General features: G+C 36.6%; 3 protein-coding genes and 1 non-coding gene across 5 annotated transcripts; 3 read left to right on the top strand and 1 right to left on the bottom strand.

The window, feature by feature from the left end:
• Positions 1-312: 312 nt before the first annotated feature.
• On the top strand, positions 313-5,011 carry LOC107469245 (uncharacterized). Its single transcript, XM_016088624.3, has 8 exons — positions 313-461; positions 1,088-1,307; positions 1,835-1,958; positions 2,041-2,372; positions 2,553-3,332; positions 3,582-3,678; positions 3,815-4,014; positions 4,420-5,011. The coding sequence occupies exons 1-8, from the start codon at positions 388-390 to the stop codon at positions 4,516-4,518; spliced, it is 1,926 nt and encodes a 641-aa protein (XP_015944110.1). The 5' UTR covers positions 313-387; the 3' UTR covers positions 4,519-5,011.
• LOC107469263 (peptidyl-prolyl cis-trans isomerase CYP26-2, chloroplastic) lies at positions 4,826-6,155 on the bottom strand. The gene is made up of 2 exons (XM_016088641.3): positions 5,094-6,155; positions 4,826-5,008 (listed from the first exon to the last, which is right to left on the bottom strand). Exons 1-2 carry the CDS (start codon positions 5,993-5,995, stop codon positions 4,906-4,908), a joined length of 1,005 nt encoding a protein of 334 aa, XP_015944127.1. The 5' UTR covers positions 5,996-6,155; the 3' UTR covers positions 4,826-4,905.
• A 520-nt stretch (positions 6,156-6,675) lies between these two features.
• On the top strand, positions 6,676-6,757 carry TRNAS-GCU (transfer RNA serine (anticodon GCU)). The gene has a single exon. It is a non-coding gene; the product is annotated as a tRNA-Ser (tRNA).
• On the top strand, positions 6,745-9,355 carry LOC107469269 (single-stranded DNA-binding protein, mitochondrial). Of its 2 annotated transcripts, XR_001588109.3 has the most exons (5): positions 6,745-7,114; positions 7,256-7,482; positions 7,577-7,677; positions 8,999-9,139; positions 9,251-9,355. XR_001588109.3 is itself a non-coding variant. In XM_016088653.3 (4 exons), the coding sequence occupies exons 1-4, from the start codon at positions 6,869-6,871 to the stop codon at positions 9,079-9,081; spliced, it is 657 nt and encodes a 218-aa protein (XP_015944139.1). In that variant the 5' UTR covers positions 6,745-6,868; the 3' UTR covers positions 9,082-9,355. The 2 variants fall into 2 exon arrangements, 1 of the variants encoding a protein (XP_015944139.1); XM_016088653.3 differs by having other exon boundaries at positions 8,999-9,355.
• Positions 9,356-10,182: the final 827 nt, after the last annotated feature.

Raw genomic sequence — 10,182 nt, 5'->3', positions numbered from 1 at the left:
ATGGAACAGAATGATCCTTGAGTAACGTTTTTTTGGGTAATAGATCATTGATTCTCAGACTGTTGGGCTTCTGCCTAATCTTTTGAAATGGGTAATGGGCCCATCGGTAGCACATTTCCTAACAACAAGAATAACAACATTTTTACAATAAAAATGAAGCCCAACCCAAAAAAAGCCCAATTAAGCAAAAACCGCAAAAATGGGGTTGAGGAGGTGGGTCTGGATTTCAATAATCGTCGCTAGAGGCAGCAGCACCACCGTGGCCGCTACCATTTATTTTTACTTTTTAGACGCTTTTAATTAATTATAAAAGAAAAACGCAAATTCATGATAAGAAGCTCTTTAAGGTCTTTTGCTTCTTAAAACCTTTATTGTTTCACGACCCAAATGGCGCAAGATTCCGAGAAGAAGTTCCATTCAATCATGGATAAGCTTTTCCATACTCCTAAATCACCTTCCAGGTTCTTCTTCTTTTCCTTCCTTTCTATCATTATTATTGTTATTACGCTTGAATCTTTCGATTCTGTTTTATTATTATTATTTTGCTTGAAACTTTCGATTCTGTTGTTTCGTTTGGCAACATTTATGAAATGCTGGATAGTGTCACAGATGAATGCTCAATTAGTTTGTCTGAATTTTGAAATTTTCTTTCATTTTAATCTTTTAATTTAGCTGTAACTGTAAGAGTTGTATGACATCGTAAGATTTGAAGCTTTTAGCCTGTGTAATGATTTGTTTGAGGATTTAGTTTAATTCCTTGTTTCTGAATCTTTATTTATTTTTTTTAAATCAGGTTTTGTTTGAACTAGGTATTTATATTAGGAATTGTGTGTTTATCTATTCAGTTATGCTGGATTGCTAGTTGAGGATTAGCTAGTGGTAGTTATAGATAATATAATATTCGCGGCAGTTCAGTTATTTAGTTAGAATCAGTTAGTGCCTGAGCTGGAAGCACTTGTTGCACTGTGCTTCGTCCATGCATATAAACTCATTCACTGATAGTTGAATTTGTGGATTCTCATGTTTCTCTGATATCCATATTCTGAATCTAAGTTTGATAACCAATAATGTGTTTATATGTTTGCAGTTCATCTGGCATGCAACTTTTGAGTGGTAAGAAGCGTCCTTACTCAACTTCATTGGGGACAATGGAGCTGAATCTGAGAGGGGATGCTGCTGAGGTACCACACTCGTTGTCAGCCACAGTGGGAGCAACTGAAGGAGCGCTTTGTCGTCCATGGGATCGTGGTGACTTTATGAGAAGATTGGCCACATTCAAATCTATATCATGGTTTGCTAAACCCAAGGTACCTTTTCATTTTCCATCTATAAATCATGGTCTCTTTCTAGTGTGGTGTACTTTATCATTACTTTTAACATTTTCTTAATATTATTATATGATTTTTCTATTTATATTTACCCTTGAATAAAAAAGGAACATTATGCTTGTATTGCAGAAATTTAATGAACTCTCCATTCGTTTAAGGAAGGAAAAAACTCTGTGACGGCGCAAATAAATTGATCAATTTTATTCACGACCAGAATATATTTGTTTGATACACTGTTGTTGATATTAGTGTTAAAAAAAAGAAAAAAATTAGTATTGAGGAAACAAATGAATTCAAACTCGACAAGTGAAATATTATTATAAAATTTATTTTGAAGAATAATTATAATTTTTAGACGTCAATTTTACCATGGCACGGCATCTCCATTACCAAAGAAAGCCCCTTGCCTCACGCTTCCTACTTCCCTTTGCCAACTTTCTTTATAGATATATTATTTGTAACATTTACTCTACGGTGGCTTATGCTTTGACTTATGCCATTTACAGGTTGTAAGTGCTGTAAATTGTGCTCGAAGGGGTTGGATAAATGTGGATATTGACACTATAGCCTGTGAAGCATGTGGAGCACGTCTGCTTTTCTCAACACCAGCATCTTGGAACCAGCAGCAGGGTATGCCATTCTTGATGCTTGTTATACAATTCACTGGAATAATGAATTTTATGATTTTCTAATTAGTGTTCCATTAATTCAGTGGAGAAAGCCGCCCGGGTATTTAGCTTAAAGTTAGATAATGGACATAAGTTACTTTGCCCATGGATCGACAATGCCTGCAGTGAAACACTGGCACGGTTTCCTCCTACAGCTCCTCCAGTGTTAGTTGACAATTTCAGAGAACGCTGTTCTTCTCTTTTGCAACTCTCAGCTCTTCCACATGTTTCATCTTCAGTTATAGAGCACATGCACAGTCCACTATTGGAAGACTTTCTTGGACAATCATTGTTTCTTGATTTTGGAAATGGATCTGCCAGAAATTCTGACATAGAAATTATTAGTAGTCAAGAGGAACTCAAATTGTATTACCAGGTAATAACAAGTGTACTTCTGTGTTCTAGTGACTTAATGATAAATGCATTAGATGAATGATCTTTGTTTATATTAACAAATTTCAATTGTCTCATTTATTCTCTTGAAAACATCTTTGTGTATGTTGGCACTTCTTTCATTCCTACCTTTTTAATGTAATTTATTGGTGTTTATTTGCAGTCTCAAAAGCTTATAAGTTTATGTGGTTGGAATCTTCGCCCTCTACCTTACATAGTTGATTGCAAGGATACAAAGGAGCAATCTGTTAGAAGTACAACTATTCTGGACCGTTCTCAAGTAGTTGCTGATAACAACAATTTTGAAACGAATGAAAACCTCAAGGATTCTAATGGAGAACAACTAGATCCCAATTCTGCAGTTCTAGAATGTACCCTGTGTGGAGCTACTGTTGGATTGTGGGCATTCAGCACAATTCCTCGGCCTGTCGAATCACTCAGAATAGTGGGGTATGCAGAAGTAAATTGCAAAAACGATTCTGTGATCCAAGACAGACAGGGTCAGGGTGTAAATAATGTGTCTGACATTGCAACTTCGTCAAAGGATATGTCTTCTAGTCTCAATATGACGATTGCAGGGGGTCCTCCTCCAACAAAGCAAAATTTTAAAGCCATAATATCTCTGCCTGTTATTGGTCAGAATTTAAGGGCTCGTCTTTCTTATGACTCGGATTTTAGAGATCATGTCTTTGTTGATGGAGATGGTATGCAGTCAGATTCACGGAAGAAGATCAGGATTCAGGAGAATCCTGATGATAACATAGTTGATGCTTCTAATAAACAAATTGTTCCCATGTCATCTGAAATTAGGGAAAGTTCACATGATCAAACTGGTTCTAAAGCTAGTGCTCGTGACCCTGTAGTGGATAATGTTACAGAGAGCACCCATCATGAGGGTGATGGATTGAACAGTTCGGCTGCAGGTGACCCTAGTAGCTTGCAGGTTAGTTTTGGTTTTCTTTTCTGTCAGATGGACAATTTATTTGTTCAACGAGAGAAAATTCTATCTCTAGATCATTGCATCATGTATTCATAATTTATAACAAACTGAAGAAAGTATAGCAAGTGATAGAGTTTCTTTGCTTGATCATAAGCACTTATGATGTGATGTATTCTTTGGAAATTGCAAGTGGTGTTAACTATATTGCTGTGCAGAAAGATTGACTGAAGGTAATCTCTTTTTGTTTCACAGAAGAATTCGGATGGAGTAGTAAATCGTCTTTCAAACTATGGGGCCAAAGACAACGTAGAAAATTTTGTCAACAGGGAGGATCAACATTGTAGTTTAGGTCAGTACTTACATTTTTTTTCCCTGATAAATTATTACCATTGACTGTAAATGTGACTATGTGAGAGACAATTTGTAGATATTGTAAGATAAATGAAATGTTTAAGAATATTTTTTTCTCCTTTTGCTTTACACAGAAAGAGACATGAAATCAACCACGGCTGATAAAACAATGGAATTTAATCCAATCAGGCATCACAGATACTTCTGCCCCTGGATTGCATCCATAGATGACATGGAGCCAGGGTGGAAACAAACATTATCTGCTTTGTTTCATCAGCAAAATCATTTTCCACATTCACCAAATAAATCTCCAACATCTATGCTCATTGTTAAGGTATTTATTATGAATCAGACTATTGCATACTATAATAAATTGGTAGTTCGCAACATCATGAATAAGAGTGCTTGGTTTGACCTTATGTTAATTTCATTAGAAAAGTGATGCATTCAACTTTGACAAACCTATGATTGGTACTTGAAACCAATTACTAAAATATAAGGGTTTGAATTTGGTATAGAAGAGTCAAGGTTAACGTGACCATCTTTTGTCTATTTATGCAAAGTGAATGTTGCCAATCCCATTAATAAAAATCATGGAAATGAGAGTTTAATAAATTTTAATACTCTTTATTATGTCCTTTTTTCCTCCCTTTTATTTCTTCATTGTTTGCCCTTTTTTTTAGTGGAATTGTCACATGAGGAAGTTCAGCATCTTACCAAATTGTGTGTGTTTATGCAGGTGGATGACCCTGTAAGTTCGGTTAAGAAGCTTTTCTTGTCTCCATCTACTAGAAGAAAGCTTGCTCACATTGCAAGCCAAAATACAGAGCATAGGTAGTCTGGGCTTGGGTAAAAGAGGGTGTTCCGATTCTGACATACTTCCTCTTTTCCTCACCGTAGTTTCTTTGTGTAATTACATGCCAAATTGCCAATAGCATGTTATTTCATTTTAAACCTTGTGTAATGGTTGTAACAAAAGTTCAATATTGTTTTAGAGATAATATATCTCGGCCAATCCCCCTCATAACGAAAGAAACTAAATTTGCTACATCTTAATTCTTATGATTCCCAATTACTTTGCCCATTGGAATTGGGCTGTAAATCTTTTTTCTCCTCATTTTTCTATGGCAGACACTACGATCAGCTTTGATGATAAAGGAGATTGTTATTGAACGATTATATGTTCCCTTACATTGACACTGTAAAATCAACTGAAGAAGATGTGCTAGGCTAATACACCACAGTTTGTAATTATGATTTTTGAATAAGGCCTGTTGAATCCTCTTTCTGCTACAACAGCTCTCTTGTCTCCTATTAGCTTTGCCACCCTGTTACATCAATATTACATATTATAGGGGGATTTAGTGTAATTTACTTATGTTAAATTGCAAAGTCTTTGTCTGTTTGACTCACCTGAAATAAGGAGAGCTTGTATTCTCTTGTACCGTTTTCACTTGACTAATCCTCTTCACAACCTCCATTCCCTCTACTACTCTTCCAATCACCAGAGTAGAAGAATCCAACTCTGGTGAATCCTTTGTGGCAATGACAAACTCTGTCCCGTTAGGATCAGCTCCAACTTCTTCCTGATCAATCTCCAGCTTCCCTTTTCTTGCAACCAGCTTCAGTTTCGGAGGCGGTTTTGAAGGGTCTCTCACAACAATTCCAACACTCCCAGCAACATTCTTAGCCCCAGAGCATGTCTCATACTGTCTCTCCCACTCCCCAACCAGAGTATCAGCAGCCAAATCACTCCCTGTCCCCTTTGCGATTTCGGCGTCCACCCCATAGGATCTAAGCCCACCATGCTGCACGTAATTTGGCATGATCTTCACAAACTCTTTTCTTCTGTAGCTAATGCCAGCAGCTCCACTCACAATCTTGCTGAACCTATTGACCCCTATTGGAACATCATCTCCATAGAGACCTATGGTAATCCTTCCAACAGGTTCGCCATCAATCGATACATCCAAGAACACTTGCTTGGTTGGTTTTCTTTCAGTGCAGTTAGGAGTGGTGGCATTCACATTATTCTCTTCTTGTTGATCAATGTTGCTTGTGTTGGTAGTAACAGCAACTTCTTCCTCTGCTCTTGCTTTGGAAACTTCCACTCCCTGAGAACCCAACAGAAGTAGCAAGCAAGAGTTGCCGTAGATTGCGAGATCCCTACGCGATATACTGCATTGCTGTTTGATTGTTGGGAAAGATTTGGATGTGGGTAGGAGCTGAAATGGCAAAGGGGTTGGTGCTGAAGAACGGGTTGGAGTGTTGAATGGTTGTGGGGAAGGTAATGAAGCTCTTGTGTTTTGTATCATTTCTATGGTGGTTTTGGCACTGCTTAGGAACTGGTTTATGTTAGTGTCTGCATCAGTTGTAGCAGGTGCAATGAGATTATGGGATTTGGAAAAGTAAAGGGAGGGAGAAGAATAGATAGAATGATGGATACTGAGGAGATTTTGTGGATAAGAAACGTGGAAATGGTTGATGTTTTATGGCAGCTATTTGCTCATAACTTACTCTAAAGGCTAAACCTTGTTCCATATCACACTAAAAATAAGATTAATTTTTCCTTTTGTTAGATAATAAATTAGGAAAGGTGTTCAGTAATTTAAACATTAATTTTAATTAATAAATATTATATATATTTTTATAATTAAGATCAATAATTAAAAATACTGATATATCGGTATTTCAAGAACATTTAAAATTTTTCTAAAAAGTTAATAATACGTGGCATAAATATTTTGTAATACATTATAATTTAATTGATAGGATGAAGAGAAAAATAATTCTCAAATTTTTAACTCAAAGACAAATAAATTTATGACTAATTAAAAATGCAAAAATATCTTTAAACTTCTAAAACGCTAGATATCTAAATTTTTATATCTAAAATATATGAGAACTAATAACTCTTTCAAGACTTAATGATTTATTTGATTTTTCATTCATCAAATTGACAATAATAAGGGTTATAGGTGCCAACATCCCATCCGACGCTTTGGCCGAGTGGTTAAGGCGTGTGCCTGCTAAGTACATGGGGTTTCCCCGCGAGAGTTCGAATCTCTCAGGCGTCGTTGTTTTTATTTTTCGGGTTTTGAAACGTAAGGGTTTTAGGGTTTGCTTGGAAGTTGTGTAGGGTTTAAGACAATCGAAATTCAGAGCAAACTACACACTCAACCAAAAAAATGTCGAGCTCCTCCGGTTTCACCTCCATCTCAAGGAAGCTCTATCGTTCTCTTCTCTCCGCCCGAAACCCCTACAAACTCAACCTGCCACGTCACTTCTCCACCACCAACCCCCTTTCTGACTCGGACGAGTCATCCCTCCCTGACTCAGACACATCACCCGATTCTTCCTCTGAACAGCAGCAGCAGCAGCAAAAGTTCTTCGATCGCCCCCTCGAGAATGGCCTCGATGTTGGCATTTACAGGGTCTGGTATTTCGAAATTCTTCTTAGGTTTCACTTAATCATGATTCAATTGGATGAATTAATCAATTAGTTAAGTGATTAATTAATCAATCAATTAATTACTTGTACGTTTGTTTGAATAATGTTGCTTTGTTATTGAAAGGCTATACTGGTGGGTGAGGCTGGGCAGAAGCCGGTTCAGAAGAAGCTGAGGAGTGGGACAGTGATGACTCTGCTGTCAATTGGGACCGGTGGGATCCGCAATAATCGAAGGCCTCTCGAAGGTGAGAAACCCTCTGACTACGCCAACCGGGGCGCCGTTCAGTGGCACCGTGTTTGCATTTATCCCCAGAGGCTTGGAAATCTTGCAATGAAAACTGTTCTTCCAGGGTAAACAATTAACAAACCCTTGTTTGGATATTTACAAATTCTGGCAAAATAATTCTTCTTATGTATAGATGAATTGTCTGTTCATTTGTTGTAGTTCAATCTTGTATGTGGAGGGAAACTTGGAGACCAAGGTTTTCGCAGATCCGGTCACTGGTCTTGTCCGTCGAGTTAGAGAGGTTGCTGTTCGGAGAAATGGTATTTTTTTTTTCATTAGTGCTGGTTTGATTTCTTAAGTAATTCTCTGCTGTTTGTTTCCTAGTTGACTTTGTATTTAATTGCTTCTCTTTGTTCATAAATCCATAGGTCTTTTTGTTTTCTCAGTTTTGACTTTCGTTTCTGTGATGCTTGTATACAGTTTGTCTGTTGCAAATTAGTTAAATGTGGGTAGGTAGCTGGAACTTGGATGATAAAGATGCCTAACCATATGCGTGATGTTGTCATTGTGGGCTTGTGGCTCTGTAGTGTAGGGTTGCACTGTTTATATAGTGACTTGTGTCGCTGGCATGGTTTGTTCTGGTTTTCCGAGTTCTGCTGAAAAGAAAATGGTCTAGGATTGTTGCTTACGATATTATCTAAACAAGCTAATTGGGTCAAAACTCCCACTCGATGACTATGCAGAAGGTTTTTGTTTTTGTTTCAATGTTCTGTCTTGTACACTAGCTCACAGCTCCTACTTGATACCATACTAACACTTTTATATGTTATTAGAGATTAGGGACCTATATATTGTGAATAGCGTTAGAAAGTTTTCTGCAAATTCGCTGCTACTGAAAAGTGAGAGAAAATAAAGTACAGTATTCTTATTGATAGATGATAGAAAATAGGTGGAAAATATAAATGTTAAAATTAGGAATAGGATATTTCATAAATTTTCACCCGATAATATCTTGGTTGAGGGTATAACATAGAAATTTAAAAAAATGACATAAAAAAAATCAATTCTAGATCCCTTTCATTATGCTATGCTAGGAGAATCCATATGTTGTCAGCTTGAAGTGAAAGTGTGTATGTATTCAACTTCCAACAGTTCTTCATTTCGGTTCTATTGAGCAACTGCCTATTTTCAGCTCAGCAATGTACAACCTACTGTTAATTGTGTATGACATGTTGGATTGTCAATGTTATATACCTTATACCTAAGGAAATTGGAAAACTGCACCTTAAAAGCCAGCTTTAATGGGGAAGAACCACTCTTCTCACACTACTGATGTAGGACTTTGGGCACCCCATAATACCCAAAGTCCCTAACAGTCAATTGATGGATCTAGGAGATATGACAATTTTATGCCTGGTGCATTTCTTGCAACTTCCAAGAACTGAAATCATTGATATGTGTATTGGGTTAATGCTCTTGAACAACTATTTTAAGCCACTTTCTACATACTTTCTTTCAAGTCTTGCCCTTTAGCCGTGGTTGATATGATCCATGATTAAAATGTAGTTGTCAAATGACAGAAGATTGCGTGAGAACTAATATGAAGATGCTTAATGCAATTCTATTCGTTCTGATACACAGGTCGAATTGTATTCATAAATCAAGGTGGTGATGATGACCAACAGAAACAATATGAATCCACCAGAACTGTTGGTTATTACTAATATAGATGGATGCTGTAGGAACAACGTGGAATTCGCTTGGCAACGGAGAAAATCTCGAGTTTGTAACTATATTCTGATTTTGATAATTTTTTTAATGCAAAGTTCGAATTGTTGCATGGACATTTGACATTGCGTGATTACTGTCCTTAATATGTGCAATGTTATGCAGGGAATCTCAAGGGCTTATGTATGGCATGGTGCTAAACGTGTTATAGTGCAAACATTTCAGTCTATTTTTGCTTTGAATTGGAAGAATGATTCTCTTTATGTGCCATTCTTTTTCATAGTCAATACCTTAATTAAATTTTAACACAAATTAACATTATTGAATGCATTCGAGATCTGTATAATAGCATTAATCAAATTGATATGTAGGTTCTTGTTTTCGGACGGTATTAGGTTTTAGCATAACATTTACGTTGACATCACCTCTATTATAAATTAGTAATAAACTAATAATGGTGACTTCAGGGATGATGAATATGATGAGAACAAAGCATGTCACATCTTGGCACATATGTGATATGACATACTAATGCTAATTAAGAGAATTGTTTAAAAGTAGGATGTACCTAACTCCACTCCCTATTATTATAGCATGTATTTTTATGCGAAAGGTGAAAATAGGGAAAATATTCTTTTAGTAGAGATGAAGGTACCTAATTGTCACGGTAAATTTTTAGAAGGTTATATTTAACAGTGTTTGTATAGTTTTCTGGAGTGTTTGAGAATACTCTAGATGGTTCCGGAACGTTCTAGAATGTCCTAGAAGGTTCTGGAATACTCTAGAAGGTTCTAGAAGACTTTAGAAGATCATGGAATATTCTAGAAGAGTGTAGATGTATATAGAAGTATAAAGAGTGGTATGGAATAATCTAGAAACATTTAGAGAGTTGTGGTAGGATAGATATTTGTAAAGAAGGTTCTGGATGATTAATCTGGACCGTTGATAGATTTAATCCTAACCATCCATTGAGGAGGTGGATGGCTATAAATAGGGGTAAGAGTTAGAGTTTGGGTGTGTGTGAATCATTTGTAACCCACATTTGAGTAATAAAGTGTTCTTTCCACCAAAGCTTCCTTTCTCTTGTGTTCTCTTGT

The sequence above is a fragment of the Arachis duranensis genome, chromosome 1, assembly GCF_000817695.3.
Source record: "Arachis duranensis cultivar V14167 chromosome 1, aradu.V14167.gnm2.J7QH, whole genome shotgun sequence".
NCBI classification, from domain to species: Eukaryota; Viridiplantae; Streptophyta; class Magnoliopsida; order Fabales; family Fabaceae; genus Arachis; species Arachis duranensis.
Note: the sequence above shows the minus strand (reverse complement) of the source record. Positions and strands in the feature narration are given on the sequence as shown.

Excerpts from the sequence above, each read along its gene's own strand:
- LOC107469269 (XM_016088653.3), top strand. The coding sequence starts at position 6,869 with ATGTCGAGCTCCTCCGGTTTCACCTCCATCTCAAGGAAGCTCTATCGT. Across the intron at positions 7,115-7,255 it reads TCGATGTTGGCATTTACAGG|GCTATACTGGTGGGTGAGGC; the intron begins GTCTGGTATTTC and ends TGTTATTGAAAG. Across the intron at positions 7,678-8,998 it reads GGTTGCTGTTCGGAGAAATG|GTCGAATTGTATTCATAAAT; the intron begins GTATTTTTTTTT and ends TCTGATACACAG.
- LOC107469263 (XM_016088641.3), bottom strand. The coding sequence starts at position 5,995 with ATGATACAAAACACAAGAGCTTCATTACCTTCCCCACAACCATTCAAC. Across the intron at positions 5,009-5,093 it reads ACAAGCTCTCCTTATTTCAG|GGTGGCAAAGCTAATAGGAG; the intron begins GTGAGTCAAACA and ends TTGATGTAACAG.
- LOC107469245 (XM_016088624.3), top strand. The coding sequence starts at position 388 with ATGGCGCAAGATTCCGAGAAGAAGTTCCATTCAATCATGGATAAGCTT. Across the intron at positions 1,308-1,834 it reads CATGGTTTGCTAAACCCAAG|GTTGTAAGTGCTGTAAATTG; the intron begins GTACCTTTTCAT and ends TGCCATTTACAG. Across the intron at positions 1,959-2,040 it reads ATCTTGGAACCAGCAGCAGG|TGGAGAAAGCCGCCCGGGTA; the intron begins GTATGCCATTCT and ends CCATTAATTCAG.